Source organism: Aethalodelphis obliquidens, unplaced genomic scaffold, assembly GCF_003676395.1.
Source record: "Aethalodelphis obliquidens isolate GAN/ISIS:26980383/991018 unplaced genomic scaffold, ASM367639v1 scaffold30, whole genome shotgun sequence".
NCBI lineage: Eukaryota > Metazoa > Chordata > Mammalia > Artiodactyla > Delphinidae > Aethalodelphis > Aethalodelphis obliquidens.
Window position 1 is genome coordinate 14825740 of NW_020837974.1, and position 26832 is coordinate 14852571.

Below are 26832 nucleotides of genomic sequence, written 5' to 3' on the forward strand. Positions count from 1 at the left end.
AAGCCCCCCAAGTCTTTTTTTTACACGCTAATAGAATGCATTATTTGTAAAGGGCTGAAGTCATCTACATTTCTGAAACCTCAATGTGTAATTACCTAAAGAATCACTGACATCTCTACTACTAGTGGCTTTTTAATAAGGAAATCTCCATTTTAGAAACCTCTTTTACTGAAAGCTCTGATTATACCTTCATAACCTGGCCAGGTATGCTATTACGATTTTCTCACTTTACTTATTTTTTCTATTTTTAGGGCCACAGATCAGGTTATCACTGCCACAAAAATGAACCTACTTACTCCACACAGGATGGTACTGTGAAGACTTCAGATGGCACTCTATAACTGGAATTAGTAAGAATACTGATGTTTCCAGTTGCCAGGGGTTTTCAGTATAGATGTAATGTACCAGACACATATCAAATTTAACACATACCTCTGTTAAGACATCAGCAAGTTCAGCATGAACTTTAGTACGTAGAGATGTTCTGGCCACATCTATAAGTGTTTCTCTGTCCATCTCTTTGCTTACTTTGACTTGTTCCAAAAACTGAAGTGCCTTTTCCTTTGCAGCTTCAAATCCTTCCGTAATTATTCTGGGATGAAGACCCTATAATAAACGCACAATTACAAAACCGCCACTAACAACAGAGACCTTCAGTTAGATGCAACTATAGCTCACGATAAAGCAAATTTATGAAGGGATATTCTGGATCATTCATACCCTTAAACACAATTAATATAATGTGCTGACTTTCTGAATACATTTAAAAGGATAAATAGTCCTTTCAATGCAGAGGAAAAGAACAGACATTGCTCTAGCACAGAGTCAAAGCCAAGGGAACTATAAAGCACACTTGGGTGTTCACTGTGCAAACCACAAGGGATAACACCCAAAACTCAATACTGTGTCATAACAACTGGCAGTCAATAGGACCATTATATCTTTCCTATAGGTGATATGAAATTAATTCACACCATTTACTAATAAAATAAACAGGGAGACTAAGAGTCTGCTTTCTCTCTCTTCCCAGGAATTCTTCCTAACATCAGATTAGTACTCACTGAGGTTTGCTTTAACCTTGGAACTACTGAGGGCTAAAAAAGTTGTAGTATTCTTATTTAAATTCAAGGTTTTTGTTAGCTTTTTCCTTAAAAATATGCCTAATCCTGAATATTCCATTTCTACATCACAATTATTAATCTGTTATAGGCATATAAAAACTGTATATGCAATGCAACTTGATAAAAAACACATTTCAGGCCAAGGAAGATTCTTCAACTCATCCAGGATCATAGTAAATTTGTGTCACAGTAGGATACAGACCCTTGTTCCCATATTTAACCCCATGCTCTTTACATTCTATTATATGGCCTCAGTTACCACTAGCACATCAGTTTTTATAAGTAAAAGTAAGATTATTTCCTATATACAATAAAATATCACAGAAACACGAGAATCATGTATACTTCAGAAATGTAGAGATCCGCCTGCTTCAGGAGCTCTCCAATAATTAGGACATTGGAAGTGGTACCATCACCAGTTATGTCATCCTGGGCTGTTGCTACTTTGGCTATTAAGGAGGCTGTTGGGTGTTGAATTTGCTGCAGGTAGAGAAAGAAAAAAATTCGTGGAACAACTTAAAAATGAAAACAGCCCAAATATTCCTTAAAATGTGTGAAAGGCTAATCTATCTGCACAAAATGCCCAAGTGTACAGCTACATATTACTCTGATTAAAAACTCATCATTAGCTATCAGTTTATGATGACAGAAACACCTTCCTATATAAATTTGTTTCCTTCTTAGATTATCTCCACTTTACTAATGAGGAAATGTGAGACCCAGTTAAGGTTAACTCAAGGGGATAGAACTAACAAGAACAATAATTTCAAATCCATGTTCCATGCATGCCTCTTTATGACAATTTTAAGATTCTTGTGAGAATAAACCAAGTGCCTTTTAAATGAAAGCCTGGCTGCCCAGTTTACTTGGCACTGAACAAATAATTAAAATGAAAAAAGAAAAGAAAAGAAAAACTTAGCCTCTTTAGCAAAGATCATCAGTGGATGCTAAGTAACTCTGGAAAGGTTTTGGAAAAACAGAATATTCATTGTTTGTCACCCACAGATTCTTAATTACAAAGGCTCCAACATGGCTCCTGCACTGCTTTTGTCTTCTTATACTCCTTTAATCCTGTACAGTTGTCCAGTCTTTTATGTCTTTGGGGACACTCACAGTTTTAAGAATCTAAGCAGACTATCATTCAATTAGGGAAAATTTAAAAGTCATGTAGAGACGGCTTTTCTGACATCAAGTTTAAACTAACTATGGCTCCTACTGTTTTCTGCTAGCACAGGCCAGCACTTAAGCCACGGAACAAAAACTACACCTTCTAGGTTAGCTATTCCTTACTGAAGATATTTACAAACACCTGGAATGTTGAAGGCATGATATGCTATTATCAAAACTCTAAATTTTACTCTAAACTCAAAACATAGGCAAGTCATTTCCTTTTCTAGGATTTGAACTGTTAGGTTTTGGAAACTTAGGGATGAGTAAAATGACTGCTCTTCTCAGTTAACCTCAGATTCTTAGTCACTGGGACTTTAAAAATGGTAGTTTTATTTCTCCTCCAGTTGGTGGTGGAGAAGTGTGATATAACAAAAGAAATGTTGTTTGAAAAAGTATAACCATCCTGTCACATTTTGCTTCCCTGATTGTCAATTGCTCTCAGTTTTTATTAGAATTTTAGTAATTAAAACCCTTTAACGAAGGCTTTAAATGGCAAGGGCAGGGGATTCAAAAGGAAGTTTATTAGATTCCAGGGCTCTCACTGTATCCTACTGTCAACAACAGTACTGATTACATTTTTTCTACTTCTTCTGTTGTCTGGAAAACTACCTGTTGAGAAGGATAAATATGATTTTCTCCTACTTTGTAAAATAGTAAAAGTCTTCCTACAAATCAAATGTACTACGGAAAACCAAGACATTTTGGACCTAGTCTAGCAGCCTCTCACCATTTCATGAAGCAGCACATTTCCATCTTTAGTGAGCTTGATGTCTCCAGCACCAGAAACAAGCCTGTTCAATGGGCAGAAATGAATCACAGTGTGACTTTTTCAATAGAGACTAAATTAAGAGGCCCATAAAAATCGGGCTTTACCCAGATCCTCAGGAGCTGGGGCCAGGGGTTGGTTCTCTAATTCCGGTAACAGGAATGGTGCAATGCCCACCCCTCCCGTCTGGGAAACAGTCCTCAGGGTCTCTTAGGTCCCAAGCGCGCGGGGCGGCGAGGGCCGCGTAGCGCACGCGGGCAGCTTTGTTCTCGGCGGAGGCGGCATCGACCACCAAAGGAAACGGCCAGGGCCAGAAATAGGACCGACCCGGGACAATGCGGGGAAGAAAGGCCGCCGCGGCGAGCGCAGAGGCCCGGAGGCGGCGGGCTCTAGGCCTCAGTCCCCGGCGCAGGCCCGCGACAGCGCGAGGTGCGCGATGCCAGCCCAGCCCTCCCCGCCAGCCCCGCCTTACATCTTCATGGTGCCCTTAGGCCCCAAGTTGGTCCTCAGCACGTCCTGCAGCCCCCGGGCCGCGCTGATGTTGACCGCCAACGCCGCCTGGGCTCGGGCCACCTCAGCCTTGGGATTCAGGGTCTTCACGGCCGCCATAGCTGACCCAGCAGAAGAAAATGAGGGAACCCGGTATCCGGAGAGCTCAGAGCCGGTTCAGCGTGGCTGTGAGGCGCTATCCGGGTCTTCTGGAAAAGTCGGGCGCGCCGGGCCCGCCTCCAGCGTGCCCGCGCGCCGCCGCCATTGGGCCTTGGGTCGGCCGGTGCCACTCATTGGGTCGCGGCCGCACGTAGCCCCGCCCCTCTCGTTGGCCGCGGCGCCATTGAGCTCGGGAGGAGCGTTTTCCCCTGGCAACCAGGGCTCGCAGGGTGCCCCGTGCGCTCCCTAGCGCCCGGTTTTGCTGACCCCGGACCAGAGGGCGTAGGCGGAGCGGGCTTGTTGGCCGCGTGCGTCAGGGCGTGAGGGGAGAGGCGGCTGCTCTTTCCCGGAGGTCTCCGGCTGCAGGGTGTAGGGTGGGCCTCCTCCCTCCCCCACTCGCGCCGTTTGCCCTTTTTATCGCCTTGCTGCTTTCATCCCGGTCAATAGTTTTCTTGACTGTGTAATGTGTGCTGGACGGTGTTTTAGGTGCTGTGGGCGGGGGCGTAACAGAGTGGATCTGATAAGGACCCTCGACCAGTATCGTAGGTGTTTTAGGCGTAGGGAAGACGAAGAGATATAATGTGAGGTGGAAAGTGCTAGAAGCCTTTAGAAAGCTACGTGATTGGTGCGATGGCAATTGAGGAAAAGCAAGAGTCAGTCCACCCTTCGGGCACACGACACAGTGCTGAGGCTTCAGGCCCTCAAGGCAATTTTGAAAACTCAAACTTTGTTGAGCAGTGGTGTCCGGCCTTTGAGAGGACTCCTTTATTCTGAAAGATGTCCACAACTGTTTTCTCGTATCCAGTTCTCGCCCCCTGCCTAGATACCAGGTATTTACTGATGTTTTGTATTTTATTTTTATAGGTAATGACTAAAACTGTTCAGAATTCAGAAGGTGCCAAAGGGTATATGGTGAAAGGTCTTCCTACCTCCTCTAGTTCAACTTCCTCCTGGCAGGTACCTTTAGCTACATAAGTTTCCTTTAGATAGTGTGAATTCCCCAGATGCTCTCTGAATTTCTAAATAAATACGTATATAAATATAAGAAATTTCCCCCACACAAAATGGCAATTTATAATATGCACTATTGGGTGTGTTACACTTAAAGTATCTTGGAGATTGTTACATATCAATACAAATACGTCTTCCTCATCCTTATTAACAGCTGCATGATATTCTTTGTAAGAATGACCTGATTAGCCAGTCACCTACTGGTTAACATTTAGATTGTTCCCAGTCTTCTCCTAGCGACTGCCTTGGTATATAATGCTTTTAAGTGGTTTTGTGTATTTGAGAATCGCGAAAGCATCTAAGTTTGAGTTACATAGTAGAAGGAGATGCATGATTAGTTCTGGAGATCCTTAATCCTCAAGAAGTAGGTAGCCTAGTTAGGGAGATAAACTTGTAAAAAAATGACAGTAAAGTATAGGATGTTTTATTTAAGGGATGAATGCAGTGCTCTGAGCACAAACGTATTAACTCAGAGTATCAGGGAAGGCTTCTTGGAGGAGGTAAGTTTTGAATGATACATAGATACTTTGCAGGAGAAGAGGGCTTAGGAGTGATATCAGACAGAGAGCGACAGTGGAAGGGCCTGGCATGCCCAGCGGAAGGTGGGTGGATAAGATTTGCAAGAGACAAATCTGGTGAAGTAGCTTGTCCTGACTGTTAGGGCCTGGTTTGCTAGTTAAGAAGTCTGGGCCTAAGCCTGCCAGCTGGATTCTTTGGTGAATCCACCCAAAGAACTAGTGATGAAGGTAACACTGGAGGTGGAATGGAGGATGAACTAAGGGAGAAGACTGAGGATAGGGCAATCAGAAAGAAAGGGGTTGAAAAGTCCATGCAGAAGGTGATGAAACATTTTTAATAACATAAATAAGGGGGAAAATCATGTTTTAAATAGCATGTATAATATGTTCTCAGTTTTTAAACCATTCCCCATGCATCTATACAAAAAAGGACAGAGGATATGCATCAAAATATTAACACTGGGGACTTCCCTGGTGGTCCGGTGGCTAAGGCTCCGCACTCCCAGTTCAGGGGGCCCGAGTTCCATCCCTGGTCAGGAAACTAGATCCAACGTGCTGCAGCTAAAAGATCCTGTGTGTTCAACTAAGACCCGGCGCAGCCAAATAAAAATTTAAAAAGATACTAACATTGACTATATTAAAAAAATTTATAATGTTTTCATTTTTGCAGCCCCCCCAATTTATGTATCTATAAAAGCGGGATGCAGAATTCTATACATGAACATATGAAATATACAAAGTATACCCAGTGTCTTATTTTTATGAAATCATGTATATACACATATGATTTCATAAAAATATTAAATATTTAAGGTACTTCCCTTGTGGTCCAGTGGTGAAGACTGCGCTTCCATTGCAGGGGGCACGGGTTCGATCCCTGATCGGGGAACTAAGATCCCACGTGACACTGCCAAAAAAATACATATATATATTAAATATTTATATATATAAAGGACAGGAAGGATATCCTCAAAATGTTGAACATTTTGTTTCTACCTTTGCCAATTTTATAGGTGAAAAATGGTATCTGAAAGTTTTGGGGGTTTTTTTTGGCTGCACCGTGCAGCTTGCAGGATCTTAGTTCCCCCACCAGTGAAAGCGTGGATTCCTAACAACTGGTCCACCAGGGAACTCCCTTATAGTTTTGTTTGTTGAGGGTGAGGCTGAGCATACATCTTATATGTAAGATTCGTTTGTAGGTTTTTTTCTGTGAACTGTCTATTTACATCTTCTGTTTTCCTATTTGGTTTCTTATGGATTTGCAGGAGCTCTCTGTGTTTTCTGTGTTGCAATTAATTTGTCCCAGTGTTATTTATATTTCGTATTTATGCCTTTTTTTCCAATTAAACGTTAAAATTTTTTTCAGGTAGTCAGTTATATTTTTTTCAGGTAGTCAGTTGTATCTTTTTTCTTTTATGTGTGTTTGAATTTTGTGCTATACTGTGTAAAACAAGCTTTACACCCAAAAAAATATTTTTAAATTTCTCCCATGTTTTCTTTTGTATTTTTAAGGTTTTGTGTTTCATTTTAATCTTTGAGTCATTTGGAATTTATTTTATTTTGGTAAGGAATGAGATAATCTGTGATATAATAAAAATATATATTTGGTGTTTGTCTGTGGTTCCTGGAACAGAACTAAACCATTTGTTTTCTGAGAGATAGGAGTGTCTTTTGTTATCCATTACAGTCCCCTTTAGAATATACCTGAGTCTGTGCTATTGAGGTGAGTCAAGGTAGGGACCCTAGATAGCCTCAGGGTGGGGGCTGGTCACTAGGAAGACCAAACATGTGATTAGAGGATGGGAAGTCTCAGCCCCGTGCCTCCAACCTCTGGAGAGTGGAGTGGGGCTGGAGATGGGTTATAAAAATGCTTGAACAATCAGTGTGACATTAACCCATTGATGTCCTGGCAGGGTGGTACACCCAGAGGGCATGCTAGCTCTGCGTTACTCCCCCAGTACCTTGTCCTGTGCACCTCTTCCATCTGGGTGTGCCTGAGTTGTATCCTTTCTAATAAGCTACTAAACCTAAGTCAAGTGATTTCCTGAGTTGTGGGTCAGTCTCAAAAATTTTCAGTTTCCCCTAAGGAGGGGATTTTGTGGGAACCCCCGAATCTGTAGCCAAGTTGGACAGAAGTGTGGGTAGCTTAGGGACCTGGGACTTGCAACTAGTGTCTGAGTGGAGGCAGTCCTGTGGGTCTGAACCCTTAACTGTGGGGGTTGCCCTAACTCCAGATAGTGTCAGGATTGAGTTGCTGGATGCCCAGTTGGTGGTGGAGAATCAGATAGTTGGTTTCTGAGAATTGGTGCTTGGGAAAAACACAGAATCCAATTTAATTTTTCTTCCAGAATAATTAATGTTTTCCACCATTAATGTGTAATATAATTATTAGCATATACTACATTTCCCAGATGTATCTGGATCTACTTTGGACTATATTCAGTTCCATACTGTTGTAAGTTTCAATACCATATTGTTTTATTTACTATAGTTTTACAGTATGTTTCAAAATTTGGTAGGGCCAGATCCTCTTCATCAATCTTTTTTCAGAAAATTTCTGGCTATTTTGCATGTTTGTTTTTCTTTTTAAATAAATAATAGAATTAATCTAGTTTTTCAGAATCTTTTTTTATTACTTTTTAAGTAAAATACATGTTTTAACAGGTGGAATATTCAAATTTATGCAATGGAAGTGGAGATAGCAAAAGGCCAGGGGCTAGAGGCATTTCTGATATAAAATTGACTGAATTTCGAAACATGTGCTACATAGTTACCATTTCTAGTCTAGGAGTCTGAAGAGGTCAAGGAAATTCCAGAGAAGGGGCAGGTTTTGTATGGGGAGGTGGGGTAACAATATTGATTTTAGGTAATGTTTCTTCTGTTGTTGGCCATTCATTCTCTGAGTGTCTACTGTGTTGCCGAGTACTGTGCTTGGAGTAAATATACACATGAAAAGAGAAGGCCCCTTCAAAGACTTCCCAGTGTAGAGAGACAAACACACAATAACATACATAATATATACAATATACTAAAGACCTGTTGTGGTATGTATAATATCAGTGCATGCTATTTAGAGAAGACTTCCTAAAGCAAATCTTTTTCTTAACTATTGAAAAAATATATTTGATTTTCTTATTACAAAAATAATACATAATCATTATAGAAAAAGTAGCAGAAGCAAATAAATTTAAAATAAATTCATAATCTCATTGCTCAGAGGTGACCATTTGTGATGGTTAATTTTATGTGTCAATGTGGCTGGGCCATGGTGCCCAGATATTAGGTCAAACATTACTCTGGACATTTCTGTGAAGGTGTTTTTTTTTTGGATAAGATTAACATTTAAATTGGTGGATTTAAAATTTAAACATTAAATTTACTCTATTGTAAAGCAGAGTATCCTACAATAACGGGTGGGCCTCCTCCAATCAGCCGAAGGCCTGAATAGAGCAAAGACATATCTCCCCCTAGCAAGAATAAATTCTGCTAGCAGACAGCCTTTGGGTTACCAACCCTCTATGATCATGTGAGGCAGTTCCTTAAAGTAAATCAATCAATCTCTCATTTTAACGTGGATGATGCCCTACATGTCTTCACTTTAACAGTAGATACGCTGTGAGGCTGTATATCTATATATCTAGATTGATATGTATAGTTAGATATCTAGATACACATTCCGTTGGTTCTGTTTCTCAGGAGAATCTTGACTAATACAGATTATGGTGCTGATAAGGCTTCTAAAGGAGCAGAATCTTAAGGATGAATTTTCTGAATTGGTTCTGGGGTTTTTGGAATTGGCTCTCTAATATTAGATTTAAAGACTAATGATTCTGTTTCTAATAATAAAGAGAGTAGTAGTAGTGGTATAGTTCGTGGCATGTTATGAAAATAGAAATATGCAAAATATCCCAATTGGATGCTCCTAATCAAACACAAGGGGCAAGGACCTGGGTAACCATATATATGATACCTTCGAACATGTTTGACAAACTAATGCATATAATGAGGTTGGCTGGTTGCTTCTAATGTCACTGGACAAAGTCGGGGAAGAAAAGGATGAGATCAGGGATTCAAATTCCCAGCTTAAGCAATATATAAATCACCTGAAATCTTCTATGTCTATCCTGAAAGAGACTTTTAGCTCCTATAGCCACAGGGCTGAGATTGCTGAAATCTTATCATGTGAGTGGCTGAATTACAATGCAAATTGAAAAGTGAGGGCATTATGAGGAAGGAATGGGATCTGAAATATGGAGTGGGACGTGTGGGAATACCCTGATGAAGCTGGGGACATTGAGTGCCTACATACTGTTGAATCTTCTTTGCCAGTAGAAGCAGCCTCTCTAACCCTGTCTGTGGAGATTTACGCTACGTTGCTCTGTGAAACTGTAATGGCCTCCCCTGAGGCAGTTGCCTTGCAAAATACTGGTGATTCTCTTCAGGACTCACCCCTTTTTGCTTCTGAAGCTGTAACTAGACTAAAGTCTCAGTAGGCCCTGGAGGCACAAGTAAGTTACATGAAGAAGGGGCCTAAATATCCATGATCCCAACTCATGCTATCTTATCTTCTCTCTCTCAGCCTGCACCTATGGCCTCATAGGAAGTTCCCTGTGATCAGTTGACAGAGGATGAGAAAACTTGGGCCTGGTTTACTGATGGTTCTTCAGGACATGCAGACTCCACCTAAAAGTGGACAGCTGTAGTACTGTAGCTCCTTTCTGGGACATTCCTGAAGGATAATGGTAAAAGGAAATCCTCCCAGTGGGCAGAACTTCAAGCAGTGCAACTGGTTTTTCATTTTGTTTAGAAAGAGAAAAGGCCTGATGAGTGATTATATGCCAGTTCATGGGCTATGGCCAGTGCTTCGGCTGGATGGTCATGGACTTGGAAGAAACATGATTAGAAAATTGGTGACAAGGAAGTCTTGGAAAGAGATACATGGATTGACCTCTCTGAATGGGTGAACAACATGAAGATATTTGTGTCCCATGTGAATGCTCACCAAAGGGTGACCTCAGCAGAGGAAGATTTTCGTAAGTGGCTAGAATAATTTATTCTGTGGATACCAGTTGGCCTCCTTCCCTAGCCATCCCTGTCATTGCCCAGTGAAGTTATGAAAAAAGTGGCCCTGGGGGCAGGGATGGAGGTTATGCATGGGATCAGCAACATGGGCTTCCATTCACCAAGGCTAACTTGACTACCCCCACCGCTGAGTGCTCAAATTGAGTGATATGACACTCAATCCCTGATATGACACCATTCTCTGGGGTGATCAGCCAGCTACGTGGTGGTAGGTTGATTACACTGCACCATACGTCTGTCATGGAAGGGGCAACGTTTTGTTATTGGAATAGACACTCCGGATATGGATTTGCTTTCCCTGCATACAATGCTTCTGCCAAAACTACCATCCGTGGACTTAGAGAATGCCTTATCCACCATCATGGTATTCCACACAGCATTGCTTCTATTCAAAGAACTCATTTGATAGCAAAGGAAGTGCAGCAATGGGCCCATGCTCATGGAATTCACTGATGTTACCATGTTCCCCACCCTCCTGAAGCAGCTTGATAGAATGGCAGAATGGCTTTTCAAAGACTCAGTTATTGGGCTAGCTAGGTGGCAGTCCCTTGCAGGGCTGGGAAAAAGTTCTCCAGGAGGCTTATATGCTCTGAATCAATGTCCAATATACAGTGCTGTTTCTCCCACAGCCGGGATTCACAGGTATCTAGGAGTAGAAATGAGAGTGGCACCCCTAGTGACCCACTAGTAAAATTTTCGCTACCTGTCCTCATGACCTTATGTTCTACTAGCCTACAGGTCTTAGTTCCAAAGGGAGAAATGCTTCTACTAGGAGACACAATAATAATTCCATGGAACTGGAAATTAATACTGCCACTCAGCCACTTTGAGCTCCTCATGCCTCTGGGTCAACAGGGAAAGAAGAGTTTTACTGGGCTGACTGGGGTGATTGATCCTGACTACCAAAGGGAAATTGAGGAATTGCCTGGCACCCAGTGGTTAAGACTCAGCGTTTTCACTGCAGGGCCCCATGTTCGATCCCTGGTCAGGGAACTGGGATGCTGCAAACTGCACGGTGCAGACAAAAACAGCAACAACAACAACAAAACAAACCAAAAAAAACAAAGGGAAACTGGACTACTCCTCCACAACACAGATAGTCTGGGATACAAGAGATCCCACAAGGTGTCTCTTAGTATTACCATGCCTGTGATTAAAGTCAGTGGAAAACTATAACAACTCAATTCAGGCAGGATTATTAATGGCCCAGGACCCTTCAGGCATGAAGATTTGGGCCACTCCAACAAATAAAGAACTGTGACTTGCTGAAGTGCTTGCTGAGGGCAACAGGAACACTGTATGGGAGTAGAAGAAGGTAGTTCTAAATACCATCAGCAACCACACGACCAGTTACAGAAACGAGGACTGTATTTGTCGAGTATTTTTTCCTTATGTTATTATTAATACGTGTGCGTGTGTCTCGAGCAAATATCTTTGTTTTCTTCTCTGTCTTATTCCTTTATCAGGTAACATAGTCATGTAACATTATTGACTTTATGTCATAGTATTTATTGTTAACTTTATAGCATAGTTTTTAAGTTATGGGGTATCAGGAAGAAGAATAAACATCACCCAAGGACTTTGCATTCTCTTCTGGGGAAAGGGTTAGGGTGTTTTCAGTTGTCTATGCAGGAGAGTTGTATCATGTTAGGCAAACTTACGACCTCGTTACTGTCTTTATTCGATTATTAAATTTGAGGAGATGCATACGAGTGCCAACTAGACAAGGGGTGGACTTGTGATGGTTATGTGTTAACCTGACTGGGCCACAGTACACAGATATATGGACAGACATTATTCTGGATGTTTCTGTGAAGGTGTGTTTTGGATACGATTAACATTTAACTCAGTGGACTTTGAGTAAAGCAGATTATGCTATATAACATGTGTGGGCCTCATTCAATCAGTTGAAGACCTTAATAGAACAAAAACCTTACCTCCCCCTAGCAACACAGAGTTCTGCCAGCTGACTGCCTTTGGACTTGAACTGCAGCTCTTCCCTGGGTCTCCAGTCTGCTGCCCTATCCTGCAGATTTTGAACTCACCAAGCTTCCACGGTCACGTGAGCCAATCCCTTAAAGTACCTCTCTCTCTCTCTCTTTCTCTGTCTCTCTGTGGTGTGTGTGTATGTGTGTGTATAGTACAGGTATACCTTGTTTTATTGCACTTCATTTTATTGCATTTCACAAATATTCCGCTTTTTACAAATTGAAGGTTTGTGACAACCCTGCATTGAGGAAAGTCTACTGGCACCATTTTTCTAGCACCATTTGCTTATTTCATGTCTCTGTGTCACATTTTACTAATTCTTGCAATATTTCAAATTTTTTCATTATTATTATCTTTGTTATGGTGACCTGTGATCAGTGATCTTTGATGTTACTGTTGTAATTATTTGGGGACACCATGAAACCTGCCCACATGAGATGGTGAGCTTAATAAATGTGGGCATTCTGACTGCTCCATCTACCAGCCATTTCCCCATCTCTCTCCCTCTCCTTGGGCCTCCTTATTTTCTGAGACACACAAATTTTTTTTTTTATATTTCATATTTTATTTTTTTTGAATTTTATTTTATTTATTTTTTATACAGCAGGTTCTTATTAGTTATCCATTTTATACATATTAGTGTATACATGTCATTCCCAATCTCCCAATTCATAACGCCCCCCCCCCCCACTTTCCCCCCTTGGTGTCTGAGACACAAAAATTTTGAAACAGGGCCAATTAATAATTCTACAGTGGCCTCTGAGTGTTCAAGTGAAAGAAAGGGTCGCATGTCTCTCATGTTAAAAGCTAGAAATAATTAAGCTTTGTGAGGAAGGCATGTCGAAGTTTGAGACAAGCTGAAAGCTAGGCCTCCTGTGCCAGTTAGCCAAGTTGTGAATGCAGAGGAAAAGTTTTTGAAGGAAATTACAAGTGCTACTCCAGTGAACACACAAATAAAAAAGCAAAATGGCCTTATTGCTGATATGGAGAAAGTTTTAGTGGCCTGGTTAGAAGATTAAACCAGCCACAACGTTCCCTTAAATCAAAGCCTAGTCCACAGGAAGGCCCTAACTCTCTTCAATTCTATGAAGGCTGAGAGAGGTAAGGAAACTGCAGAGTAAAAGTTTGAAGCTAGCTGAGGTTGGTTCACGAGGTCTAAGGAAAGAAGCCATCTCTAATGTAAAAGTGCAAGGTGAAGCCACAAGTGCTGATGCAGAAGCTGCAGCAAATTATCCAGAAGATCTAGTGAAGATAATTAATGAAGCTGGCTACACTAAATAACAGATTTTCAATGTAGATTAAACAGCCTTATATTGGAAGAAGATGCTGTCTAGGACTCTTATACCTAGAGAGGAGAAGTCAATGCCTGGCTTCAAAGCTTCAAAGGACAGGCAGACTCTTTTGTTAGGGGCTAATGCAGCTGGTGACTTTAATTTGAAACTAGTGCTCATTTACCATTCTGAAAATCCTAGGACCCTTAAGAATTATGCTAAATCTATTCTGCCTACGGTTTATAAATGGAACAGCAAAGCCTGGATGATAGAACATCTGTTTATAATATAGTTTATTCAGTAATTAAAGCCCACTGAGACCTACTGCTCAGAAAAAGATTCCTTTCCAAATATTACTACTCACTGACAATATACCTGGTCACCCAAGAGCTCTGATGGAATGTACAATGAGATTAACATTTTCATGTCTGCTAACACAACATCCATTCTGCACAAGGAGAAATTTTGACTTTCAAGTCTTATGACTTAAGAAATACATTTCATAAGGCTATAGCTGCCATAGACAGTGATTCCTCTGATGGATTTGGGCAAAGTCAATTGAAAATCTTCTGGGGACTTCCCTGGTGGTGCAGTGGTTAAGAATCCACCTGCCATTGCAGGGGACATGGGTTCAAGCCCTGGTGCAAGAAGATCCCACATGCTGTGGAGCAACTAAGCCTGTGTGCCACAAGTGCTGAGCCTGTGCTTTAAAGCCTGTGAGCCACAACTACTGAGCCCATGTGCCAAAACTACTGAAGCCCGTGTGCCTAGGGCCTGTGCTCTGCAACAAGAGAAGCCACTGCAATAAGAAGCCCGCGCACTGCAACAAAGAGTAGCCCTCTCTCGCCACAACTAGAGAAAGCCCATGCACAGCAGCAAAGACCCAACACAGCTAAAAATAAATAAATAAATATATATATTTTTTTAAAAAAGAGAAGAAAACCTTCTGGAAAGGATTCACCATTCTAGATGCTATTAAGAACGTTAAGAAAATATTTGTACTTTATGGGAAGAGGTCAAAACATCAACACTAATAGGAGTTTGGAAGAAGTTGATTTCAACCCTCATGGATGACTTTGAGGGGTTCAAGACTTCAGTGGAGGAAGTAACTGCAAACGTGGTGGAAACAAGAGAGCTAGAATTAGAAGTGGGAGTCTGAAGATGTGACTGCATTGCTGTAACCTCCAGATACAACTTTAATGGATGAGGAGTTGCTTCTTATGGTTGAGGAAAGAAGATGGTTTCTTTTTTCTTCTTTACTTTTTAAAAAATATTTATTCATTTATTTTGGCTGCACTGGGTCATGTGGGCTCTTTTTTTAGTTACGGCATGTGGGCACTTAGTTGTGGCATGTGGGCTCTTAGTTGTGGCATGTGGCATCTAGTTTCCTGACCAGGGATCAAACTTGGGCCCCCTGCATTGAGAGCAGGGAGTCTTAACCACTGGACCACCAGGGAACTCCCAAGAAAGTGGTTTCTTGAAATGGAACCTATGCATGGTGAAGATGCTGTGAAGATTGTTAAAATAACAAAGGATTTAGAATATTACATAAACTCAGTTGATAAAGCAGCAGCAGGATTTAAGAGGACTGTTTCCAGTTTTGAAAGAAGTTCTACTGTGGGTAACATGCTATAAAACAGCATTGCCGCTACAGAGAAATCGTTCACGATGGGAATACTCAATTGATGCAGCAAACTTCATCACTGCCTTATTTTTAAAAAATTGTGACAGCCACCCCAGCCTTCAGCAACCTGATCAGTCATCAGATATCAGCAATACGCTCCACCAGCAAAAAGATTACAACTCACTGAAGACTCAAATGATAGCAGTTTTTAGCAGTATTTTTAGATTAAGGTGTGTATTCTTTTTTTAACAAATAATGCTATCACACACTTAGTAGACTACATTACAGTGTAAACATAACTTTTATATGCACTGGGAAGCCAAAACATTTGTGTGACTTGCTTTGTTGTGATAGTCACTTTATTGGAGTGGTCTGCAGTATCTCCAAGGTATGCCTGTACACACACACACACACACACACACACATCCCTATATATGTAAAGATATATATATATATACATAACAAAAATCATACAGTATTTGTCTTTTTGTGACTGAATTATTCCACTTAGCAGACGTCCTCAAGTTTCATTCGTGTTATAGCATATTGCAGAATTTCCTTCCTTTTTAACGCTGGACAACATTCCATTGATGGTATATACCACATTATGCTTATCCATGCATCCATTGATGAATACTTGGGCTGTTTCCATGTTTTAGCTATTGTGAATAATGCTGCCGTGAAACGGGTGTACAAATATCTCTTCGAGACCCTACTTTCAATTCTTTTGGGTATATACCCAGAAGTGGAATTTCTGGGTCATATAGTAATTCCAATTTTAATTTTTTGAGGACCCATCATACTGTTTTCCACAGTAGCTGTGCCATTTTACATCCCCACCAACAGTGCACAAGTGTTCTAATTTCTCAACATCCTCATCAACAGTTGTTGTTTTCTGATAGTAGCCATCCTAATGGGTATGAGGTGGGTATCTCATTGTAATTTTGATTTGCATTTCCCTTAGGATTAGTGATGTTGAACTCCTTTCATGTGCTTATTTGCTATTTGTATATCTTCTTTGGAGAAATATCTATTCAAGTCCTTTGACCGTTTTTGAATTGGGTTTTTTTGTTGTTGAGTTTTAGGAGTTCTCTGTATATTCTGAATATTAATCCCTTATCAGATATATGATTTGAAAATATTTTCTCTCATTCTGTGGGTTACCTTTTTACTCTGTGGATACTGTTTCTTGATGAACAACATTTTAAAATTTTCACGAAATCCAATTTGTCTGTTTTTTATTTTGTTATGTGTGCCGTTGGTGTCATATCCAAGAAATCATTGCCAAATCAAATGTTTTGCAGCTTTTGTCCTTTTTATTCTAAGAGTTTTATTGTTTTAGGTCTTACATATAGGTCCTTGACCTATTTTGAATTAATATTTGTATAAGATGTTAGGTCAGGGTCCAGCTTCATTCTTTTTCATGTGAATATCCAGTTTTCCCAGCACTATATGTTGGAAAGATTGTTCCCCCCATTGAATGGTCTTGGCACCCTTGTCAAAAATCATTTAACCATACATGTTTATTTCTGAGCTCCCTATTCTATTCCATTGGTCAATATGTCTGTCTTTATGCCAATACCATACTGTTTTTTTGTTTGTTTTTCATACTGTTTTGATTACCATAGATTTGTAGTAAGTTTTGAAATTAGGAAGTGTGAGTCTTCCAGTTTTGTTCTTCTTCAAGGTTGTTTTAGGACATATACAGGGTCCCTTGAGACTACATATGAATTTTAGGATAGGTTTTTCTATTTCTGCAAAAAATATCATTGGAATTTTGTTAGAGATTGCATTGAATCTACAGATTGCTTTGGGTAGTATTGCCATTTTAACAATATTAAGTCTTCTAATCCATGAATATGGGATGTGTTCCATTTATTTATATCCTTTTTAATTTCCTTTAGCAATATTTTGTACTTTTCATTGTATGAGTCTCTCACCTCCTTGGTTAAATTAATTCCTAAGTTTTTTGGTGCTATTGTAAATGGAATTATTTTAAATTTCTTGTCAGATTGTTTATTATTGGTGTATAGAAATGCAACTGATTTTTTCGTGTTAACTTTTTTTTTTTTTTTTTTTTTTTTGCGGTATGTGGGCCTCTCACTGTTGTGGCCTCTCCTGTTGCGGAGCACAGGCTCCGGACGCGCAGGCTCAGCGGCCATGGCTCTCAGGCCCAGCCGCTCCGCGGCATGTGGGATCTTCCCGGACCGGGGCACGAACCCATATCCCCTGCATTGGCAGGCAGACTCTCAACCACTGCGCCACCAGAGAAGCCCTCGTGTTAACTTTTTAATCTGCTACTTTGCCAAATTCATTTATTAGTTCTAAAGCTTTTTTATGGAGTCTTTAGGGTTTTCTACATATGAGATCATATCATCTGCAAACAGAGGTAATTTTACTTCTTCCTTTCCAATCTGGATGCCTTTTATTTCTTTTCCTGCCTAATTGTTCTGGCTAGAACTTTCAGTACTATGTTGAACAGAAGTGGTGAAAGTGGGCATCCTTGCCATACTCCTGTTCTGGAGGCAGGAAAGTGCAAGATCAAGGTGCAGGCCTGGTCAGGTGAGGGTCTTCTTCCTGGTTCACAGCCAGTGCCTTTTTTTCTGTGTCTTCATATAGTGGAAGGGGCTGGGGGTCTCTGTGGTCTCTCTTTTATAAGAGCACTAATCCTTTTCATGAGGGCTGTATTATGTTGCTGTATTATGTTGCCCCCATGGAACTCGAGAACAAGGAGAACTGATGGAAATAAAATAGTGCTTATGCTGTTTGCTATGCTGTAAGTGATAAAGTCCTTTGTCTTTGATCCAGGAGTCTGTTTTTGGCCACCATCTATGAAGTGGTATCAGGCTAACTTATTAGTTTGTAAGTAGGATAAAATTAACTCTCAGACCTGACAGTTTGCCAAATGGTAATTTTCTATTTTGATCATTCTTTTTTTTTTAACATCTTTATTGGAGTATAATTACTTTACAGTGGTGTGTTAGTTTCTGTTGTATAACAAAATGAATCAGGTATACATGTACATATATCCCCATATCTCCTCCCTCTTGCATCTCCCTCCCACCCTCCCTATCCCACCCCTCTAGGTGGACACAAAGCACTGAGCTGATCTCCCTGTGCTACGTGGCTGCTTCCCACTAGCTATCTGTTTTACATTTGGTAGTGTATATATGTGCATGCCACTCTCTCACTTCGTTCCAGCTTACCTTCCCCCTCTCCGTGTCCTCAAGTCCATTCTCTACATCTGCATCTTTATTCCTGTCCTGTCCCTAGGTTCTTCAGAACCACTTTTTTTTTTTAGATTCCATATATATGTGTTAGCATACGGTATTTGTTTTTCTCTTTCTGACTTACTTCACTCTGTATGACAGTCTCTAGGTCCATCCACCTCACTACAAATAACTCAATTTCGTTTCTTTTTATGGCTGAGTAATATTCCATTGTATATTTGTGCCACATCTTCTTTATCCATTCATCTGTTGATGGATACTTAGGTTGCTTCCATGTCCTGGCTATTGTAAACAGAGCTGCAGTGAACATTGTGGTACATGACTCTTTTTGAATTATGCTTTTCTAAGGGTATATGCCCAGTGGTGGGATTGCTGGGTCATATGTTAGTTCTATTTGTAGTTTTTTAAGGAACCTCCATACTGTTCTCCATAGTGGCTGTATCAATTTACATTCCCACTGACAGTGCAAGAGGGTTCCCTTTTCTCCACACCCTCTCCAGCATTTGTTGTTTGTAGATTTTTTGATGATGGCCATTCTGACTGGTGTGAGGTGATGCCTTTTTGTGGTTTTTTTTTTTTTTTTTTTTTACATGTTTATTGGAGTACAATTGCTTTACAATGGTGTGTTAGTTTCTGCTTTATTACAAAGTGAATCAGTTATATATATACGTATGTCCCCCTATCTCTTCCCTCTTGGGTCTCCCTCCCTCCCACTCTCCCTATCCCACCCCTCTAGGTGGTCACAAAGCACCAAGCTGATCTCCCTGTGCTATGCGGCTGCTTCCCACTAGCTATCTATTTTACATTTGGTAGTTATATATGTCCATGCCACTCTCTCGCTTTGTCACAGCTTACCCTTCCCCCTCCCCATATCCTCAAGTCCATTCTCTAGTAGGTCTCTGTCTTTATTCCTGTCTTACCCCTAGGTTCTTCATGACATTTATTTTTCTTAAATTCCATATATATGTGTTAGCATACGGTATTTGTCTTTCTCTTTCTGACTTACTTCACTCTGTATGGCAGACTCCAGGTTTATCCACCTCATTACAAATAGTTCAATTTTGTTTCTTTTTACGGCTGAGTAATATTCCATTGTATACATGTGCCACATCTTCTTTATCCATTCATCCGATGATGGACACTTAGGTTGTTTCCATCTCTGGGCTATTGTAAATAGAGCTGCAATGAACATTTTGGTACATGACTCTTTTTGAATTATGGTTTTCTCAGGGTATATGCCCAGCAGTGGGATTGCTGGGTCATATGTTAGTTCTATTTGTAGTTTTTTAAGGAACCTCCATACTGTTCTCCATAGTGGCTGTACCAATTTGCATTCCTACCAGCAGTGCAAGAGTGTTCCCTTTTCTCCACACCCTCTCCAGCATTTATTGTTTGTAGATTTTTTGATGATGGCCATTCTGACGTGTGAGATGATATCTCATTGTAGTTTTGATTTGCACTTCTCTAATGATTAATGATGTTGAGCATTCTTTCATGTGTTTGTTGGCAGTCTGTATATCTTCTTTGGAGAAATGTCTACATAGGTCTTCTGCCCATTTTTGGATTGGGTTGTTTTGTTTTTTATTATTGAGCTGCATGAGCTGCTAATAAATTTTGGAGATTAATCCTTTGTCAGTTGCTTCATTTGCAAATATTTTCTCCCATTCTGAGGGTTGTCTTTTGGTCTTGTTTATGGTTTCCTTTGCTGTGCAAAAGCTTTTAAGTTTCATTAGGTCCCATTTGTTTATTTTTGTTTTTATTTCCATTTCTCTAGGAGGTGGGTCAAAAATGATCTTGCTGTGATTTATGTCATAGAGTGTTCTGCCTATGTTTTCCTCTAAGAGTTTTACAGTTTCTGGCCTTACATTTAGGTCTTTAATCCATTTTGAGCTTATTTTTGTGTATGGTGTTAGGGAGTGATCTAATCTCATACTTTTACATGTAGCTGTCCAGTTTTCCCAGCACCACTTATTGAAGAGGCTGTCCTTTCTCCACTGTACATTCCTGCCTCCTTTATCAAAGATAAGGTGACCATTTGTGTGTGGGTTTATCTCTGGGCTTTCTATCCTGTTCCATTGATCTATATTTCTGTTTTGGTGCCAGTACCATACTGTCTTGATTACTGTAGCTTTGTAGTATAGTCTGAAGTCAGGGAGTCTGATTCCTCCAGCTCCATTTTTCGTTCTCAAGATTGCTTTGGCTATTCAGGGTCTTTTGTGTTTCCATACAAATTGTGAAATTTTTTTGTTCTAGTTCTGTGAAAAATGCCAGTGGTAGTTTGATAGGGATTGCATTGAATCTGTAGATTGCTTTGGGTAGTAGAGTCATTTTCACAGTGTTGATTCTTCCAATCCAAGAACATGGTATATCTCTCCATCTATTTGTCTCATCTTTAATTTCTTTCATCAGTGTCTTATAATTTTCTGCATACAGGTCTTTTGTCTCCTTAGGTAGGTTTGTTCCTAGATATTTTATTCTTTTTGTTGCAATGCTAAATGGGAGTGTTTTCTTGATTTCACTTTCAGATTTTTCATCATTAGTGTATAGGAATGCCAGAGATTTCTGTGCATTAATCCTGCTACTTTACCAAATTCATTGATTAGCTCCAGTAGTTTTCTGGTGGCATTTTTAGGATTCTCTATGTATAGTATCATGTCATCTGCAAACAGTGACAGCTTTCCTTCTTCTTTTCCGATTTGGATTCCTTTTATTTCCTTTTCTTCTCTGATTGCTGTGGCTAAAACTTCCAAAACTATGTTGAATAAGAGTGGTGAGAGTGGGCAACCTTGTCTTGTTCCTGATCTTAGTGGAAATGCTTTCAGTTTTTCACCATTCAGGACGATGTTGGCTGTGGGTTTGTCATATATGGCCTTTATTATGTTGAGGAAAGTTCCTTCTATGCCTACTTTCTGCAGGGTTTTTATCATAAATGGGTGTTGAATTATGTCGAAAGCTTCCTCTGCATCTATTGAGATGATCATATGGTTTTTCTCCTTCAATTTGTTAATATGGTGTATCACGTTGATTGATTTGCGTATATTGAAGAATCCTTGCATTCCTGGAATAAACCCCACTTGATCATGGTGTATGATCCTTTTAATGTGCTGTTGGATTCTGTTTGCTAGTATTTTGTTGAGGAGTTTTGCATATATGTTCATCAGTGATATTGGCCTGTAGTTTTCTTTCTTTGTGACATCCTTGTCTGGTTTTGGTATCAAGGTGATGTTGGCCTCGTAGAATGAGTTTGGGAGTGTTCCTCCCTCTGCTATATTTTGGAAGAGTTTGAGGAGGATAGGTGTTAGCTCTTCTCTAAATGTTTGATAGGGCTTCCCTGGTGGCGCAGTGGTTGAGAGTCTGCCTGCTAATGCAGGGGACACGGGTTCGTGCCCCGGTCGGGGAAGATCCCACGTGCCGCGGAGTGGCTGGTCCCGTGAGCCATGGCCGCTGAGCCTGCGTGTCCGGAGCCTGTGCTCTGCAATGGGAGAGGCCACAACAGTGAGAGGCCCGCGTACCGCAAAAAAAAAAAAAAAAATGTTTGATAGAATTCGCCTGTGAAGCCGTCTGGTCCTGGGCCTTATTGTGGTTTTGATTTGCATTTCTCTAATGATTAATGATGTTGAGCATCCTTTCATGTGTTTGTTGGCAATCTGTATATCTTCTTTGGAGCAATGTCTATTTAGGTCTTCTGCCCATTTTTGGATTGGGCTGTTTGTTTTTTTGATATGGAGCTGCATGAGCTGCTTGTATATTTTGGAGATTAATCCTTTGTCAGTTGCTTCGTTTGCAAATATTTTCTCCCATTCTGAGGGTTGTCTTTTCATCTTGTTTATGGTTTTCTTTGCTATGCAAAAGCTTGGAAGTTTCATTAGGTCCCAGTTTATTTTTGTTTTTATTTCCATTTCTCTAGGAGGTGGGTCAAAAAGAACCTTACTGTGATTTATGTCATAGAGTGTTCTGCCTATGTTTTCCTCTAAGAGTTTTACAGTGTCTGGCCTTACATTTAGGTCTTTAATCCATTTTGAGTTTATTTTTGTGTATGGTGTTAGGGAGTGTTCTAATTTCACTCTTTTACATGTAGCTGTCCAGTTTTCCCAGCACCACTTATTGAAGAGGCTGTCTTTTCTCCATTGTATATTCTTGCCTCCTTTATCATATTTTGATCATTCTTTATATATTTATGTTAATTGGAATTCTACTGTAAGGAAGATCTTTCCCTTCTCCCCTTCTCTCAAGGATTCTTGTTTTATTCTTAGATTGTAGTCAGTTATAGTCTTTATTTTGATCCTCAAATTAGGAGCTCTTCAAGTTGGCTCTTTTGTTTTTTGACTTGTCCCCATCATTTTCTGAGCACTTTACTTTCTGGAAGCACAGTATAAAATGTTCCAAACGCATCTTGTATTTTCTTAGCCCCAGCCATGAAACCAGCCATTTCTCCAAAGAGCTCTGGACTTCTTATTGGTTAATCGTATTTGGAAAGTAATATCTGGATGCTAGGTATGCTTACTGCTACTAGGGTGTCATTGCCACTAGACCCTCTCAGCAGAATATTTGTATGAACACATACACATCTATATCTGTCTGCATATATACAAAAACCATCCATTTATACTCATACTTTCAATTCTAATCCAATACCACAAGGTTCATTCTAGTGCTTCTGCTTTCCTTATTTGTAACTTCTTTATACAACAGTGAGAAATCATTCAGTATAGTTTTTGTTTTGTTTTGTTTTGTTTTTTGCGGTACATGGGCCTCTCACTGTTGTGGCCTCTCCCGTTGCGGAGCACAGGCTCCGGACGCGCAGGCTCAGTGGCCATGGCTCACGGTCCCAGCCACTCTGCGGCATGTGGGATCTTCCCGGACCGGGGCACGAACCCGTGTCCCCTGCATCGGCAGGCGGACTCTCAACCACTGCACCACCAGGGAAGCCCCATTCAGTATAGTTTTAATTTGCATTTCATGTAAGTGAAATTGAGCTTCTTTCCTATGTTTTAAAGCCATTTGTTTTTCTTTATCTGAGCACTGACTGTACATCTTCTCTCATTTTTCTATGGATTATTGGTCTTGTTCTTTTTTCTAGAACTTCTTTTTATATTAGGGAAATTAGTTCTGCAAATATTTTTTTCTCACTTCATGATTTGTCTTTTTTAAAAAATAAATAAATAAATAAATAAATAAATTTTTGGCTGCATAGGTCTTCGTTGCTGTGCCACCAGGGAAGTCCCATTGTGTTTTTAAATATCAAGGCAGAATGTATACTCAGTCACAGCTTTCATTTCTTCTGTGGCCAACAGTTTTCTAGTTTTCTAGTGTGTATTTTTTGTCTATGGGTAAGATTATCTGCTCTTTTCTACCATTTTAATAGTAATTTTGTATGAAAGATTGCATTAGACTGCATAACAAAATACCACAGACTGGGTGGCTTAAAAAATAAAATTTTTTTCCCTCAAAGCTCTGCAGCCTAGAAGTCCAAGATCAAGGTGTCGGCAGGTTTGGTTTCTTCTGAGGCCACTCTCCTTGGCTTGCAGATGGCTGCCTTCTCACTGTGGCCTCACATAGTTTTTGTTCTGTGCACACTTGCATTTCTGGCATCCAAATTTTCTCTTTTTATTAGGACCCCAGTCAAATTAGTTTAGGGCTCAATCTAAAGAACTCATTTTAAATTAATCATTTCTTTAAAGACCTTATCTCCAAATAGAGTCACATTCTGAGGTACTAGGCGTTAGAACTTCAGCATACAAACTTCTGGGGTACACAGTTCATCTCATAACAAAGGTGTTTGTCACTTTCTTCTTTCTTTTTTTTTTTAACATCTTTGTTGGAGTATAATCGCTTTACAATGGTGTGTTATTTTCTGCTGTATCACAAAGTGAATCAGCTATACGTATACATATATCCCCATATCCCCTCCCTCTTGCGTCTCCCTCCCACTCTCCCTATCCCACCCCTCTAGGTGGTCACAAAGCACCGAGCTGATCTCCCTGTGCTACGCGGCTGCTTCCCACTAGCTATCTATTTTACATTTGGTAGTGTATATATGTCCATGCCACTCTCTCACTTCGTCCCAGCTTACCTTTCTTCTTTCGTTTTTTAATCCATTATTAAATGAATTGTGTTTTCCAACCATTTTCAAGTGTCTTCTGTGAAGGAAGAGCAAGAGAGACCAAGGTAGTTTTCCAGATTTCACAGTGCAAAGGTTTTCAGGTGCCACGATCAGACTGTCTCATTCTATGTGGCCCTTTTTGTAGTTTTTGTGTAGCCCTGCTTTCTTTGCTTCTCTATTCTAAACAGGGCTTTTGCCCCAGACCTGTGCTCTCTGGCATCATCACTAGTCATTGCACACAGGAAACATAGCCCCTGGATTTTAGGTGAGCTCTTTATCTACTTTCTGAGATTTTCATATCTGAGTTTCCCAGACATTCTTTTGGACATTCTGTACCTCCTCTTTCTACTATGTTCCCTATAGCTTTAACCCAACCTCAGTTCTTTTTATCTCTACTTCTGCTCTGATTGTTTAGAACAACAAACATTTTCACTTTCACATGAACTTCTCATCCTCAGTGAATCTATTTTCTCATCCTCTGGGAGTCTGTTTTTGCTGGTGTTTTCTGGGATCTGCTGCTGGCTGTTTCCCTTAAACACTCCAAGAGTCTCAGTCATATGACATTCAGTCATACATAACTGCAGTACCTATATCATAATCATTTTACTTTGTAATGTAAAATTTCCCCATTTTTCTACATTATAAAGATAGCTGTATATTTTCCCTAATGCCAAAGATAATACATAATGCATAATCATGTAGAAAGTTCAAGTCATACAAAAGAGTACAAGGAAGAATGAAAATCATTGAGAGGCAACTAAACATTTTGGTAAACATTCCAAACATCTCTCAGTTATACACAGATTTATAAGAATAAGCTCATACTATATATGCTGTTTTGTATTCTGCATGTTTATTCAATAATATGTCCCAAAATTCTTCTTTGTCAATAGATATAGATTTACACCATTTTTTAAATGATCAGAATTTATTCTTCCAAGCAACTATTATGACCTAAGAGAAGTTACTTTAAATATATTTAAAAATTTTATTGAAGTATAGTTGATATACAATGTTGTGTTAATTTCTGCTGTACAGCAACACGATTCAGTTATACGTATATATATTCTTTTTCATACTCTTTTCCATTATGATTTATCACAGGATATTGAATATAGTTCTCTGTGCTACACAGTAGAACCTTGTTGTTTATCCATCCTGTATATAATAGTTTGCATCTGCTAATCCCAAACTCCCAATCCTTCCCTCCCCCGCCCCTTGGCAACTACAAGTCTGTTCTCTATATCTGCGAAACCAAATAAAGTAGAAAGGTAAATTCTTCATTCCTTTTACTCCCCAGGATTAACTACTCCCCAGAAGTAACAACTATATGCAGACATAGACATATAATCATATACCGCACATGTTTATACACATACACAGAGTTTTCTTTGTTCAAAAATGGGAATTAAGGGCTTCCCTGGTGGCGCAGTGGTTGAGAGTCCGCCTGCCGTTGCAGGGGATACGGGTTCATGCCCCGGTCCGGGAAGATCCCACATGCCGCAAAGCGGCTGGGCCCATGAGCCATGGCCGCTGAGCCTGCGCGTCCGGAGCCTGTGCTCCGCAACGGGAGAGGCCACAACAGTGAGACGCCCGCATACCGCAACAAAAAAAAAAAAAAAAAAAAAAGGGAATTAAGCTATATATAATGTTCTGCAACCTGCTTTATTTACATGACATATCATGGACATATTTTCAGGGTGTGACATTTTGAATGTCAATGTTTACATTAAATTGTATTTTTTCTTTAAGTATATTCTTTTAAAATGTTTATGATGTTTTAATATATTGGCATTTAATGTACTGATATAAAATATTACATGTATTATAAAATCTTTTATATATACACAGATACAAAAAAAGTCCTGTATATGCACTGCCCTTAAAATAAAGGAACACTGTCAATACCATTAAAGAACTAAGTCTATTTATACTCTCTTTCCAGTTTTATTTCCTTTTCTGTCCCTAGAGGTAAGTACCATTCTGAATTTTATGTTATGAGTTATCATTTACGATATTAAGTGATATTATCTTTTTAAAGTTTCCAGTCAATGACTATTTATATATATACAGTACTGCTGTGAATATTCTCCCATGTGACTCTCAGTACTCATGTATGAGAGTTTCTTCTGAGTGCATTCTTTTTTTTTTTTTTTTTTTTTTTTGCGGTACGCGGGCCTCTTGTGGCCTCTCCCGTTGCGGAGCACAGGCTCCGGACGCGCAGGCTCAGCGGCCATGGCTCACAGGCCCAGCCGCTCCACGGCATGTGGGATCTTCCCAGACCGGGTCACGAGCCTGC

The 26832-nt window shown here is 40.0% G+C and overlaps 2 protein-coding genes and 1 non-coding gene across 6 annotated transcripts in view; 1 reads left to right on the forward strand and 2 right to left on the reverse strand.

Annotated features, from left to right (window-relative positions):
* CCT6A (chaperonin containing TCP1 subunit 6A) overlaps positions 1–3834 on the reverse strand; it is a 10100-nt gene extending 6266 nt beyond the window's left edge. The window contains exons 1-4 of the mRNA XM_027126253.1: positions 3530–3834; positions 3019–3082; positions 1467–1601; positions 433–606 (exon numbers count right to left, since the gene is read on the reverse strand). Coding sequence (XP_026982054.1) covers positions 433–606; positions 1467–1601; positions 3019–3082; positions 3530–3666 — 510 coding nt within the window. The 5' untranslated portion in view covers positions 3667–3834. The remainder of the gene's footprint in view (positions 1–432; positions 607–1466; positions 1602–3018; positions 3083–3529) is intronic.
* On the reverse strand, positions 739–872 carry LOC113630825 (small nucleolar RNA SNORA22). Its single transcript, XR_003437106.1, has one exon. It is a non-coding gene; the product is annotated as a small nucleolar RNA SNORA22 (small nucleolar RNA).
* Positions 3835–3952: 118 nt separating the features above from the next.
* PSPH (phosphoserine phosphatase) overlaps positions 3953–26832 on the forward strand; it is a 49897-nt gene continuing 27017 nt past the window's right edge. For 2 of the 4 annotated variants that reach the window (XM_027126264.1, XM_027126263.1), the window contains exons 1-2: positions 3964–4535; positions 12264–12378. The gene's annotated coding sequence lies outside the window, so the exon portion shown is untranslated. Of the gene's footprint in view, positions 4536–12263; positions 12397–26832 lie in introns of all 4 variants that reach the window. The other 2 variants (XM_027126267.1, XM_027126265.1) reach the window with 2 other exon arrangements.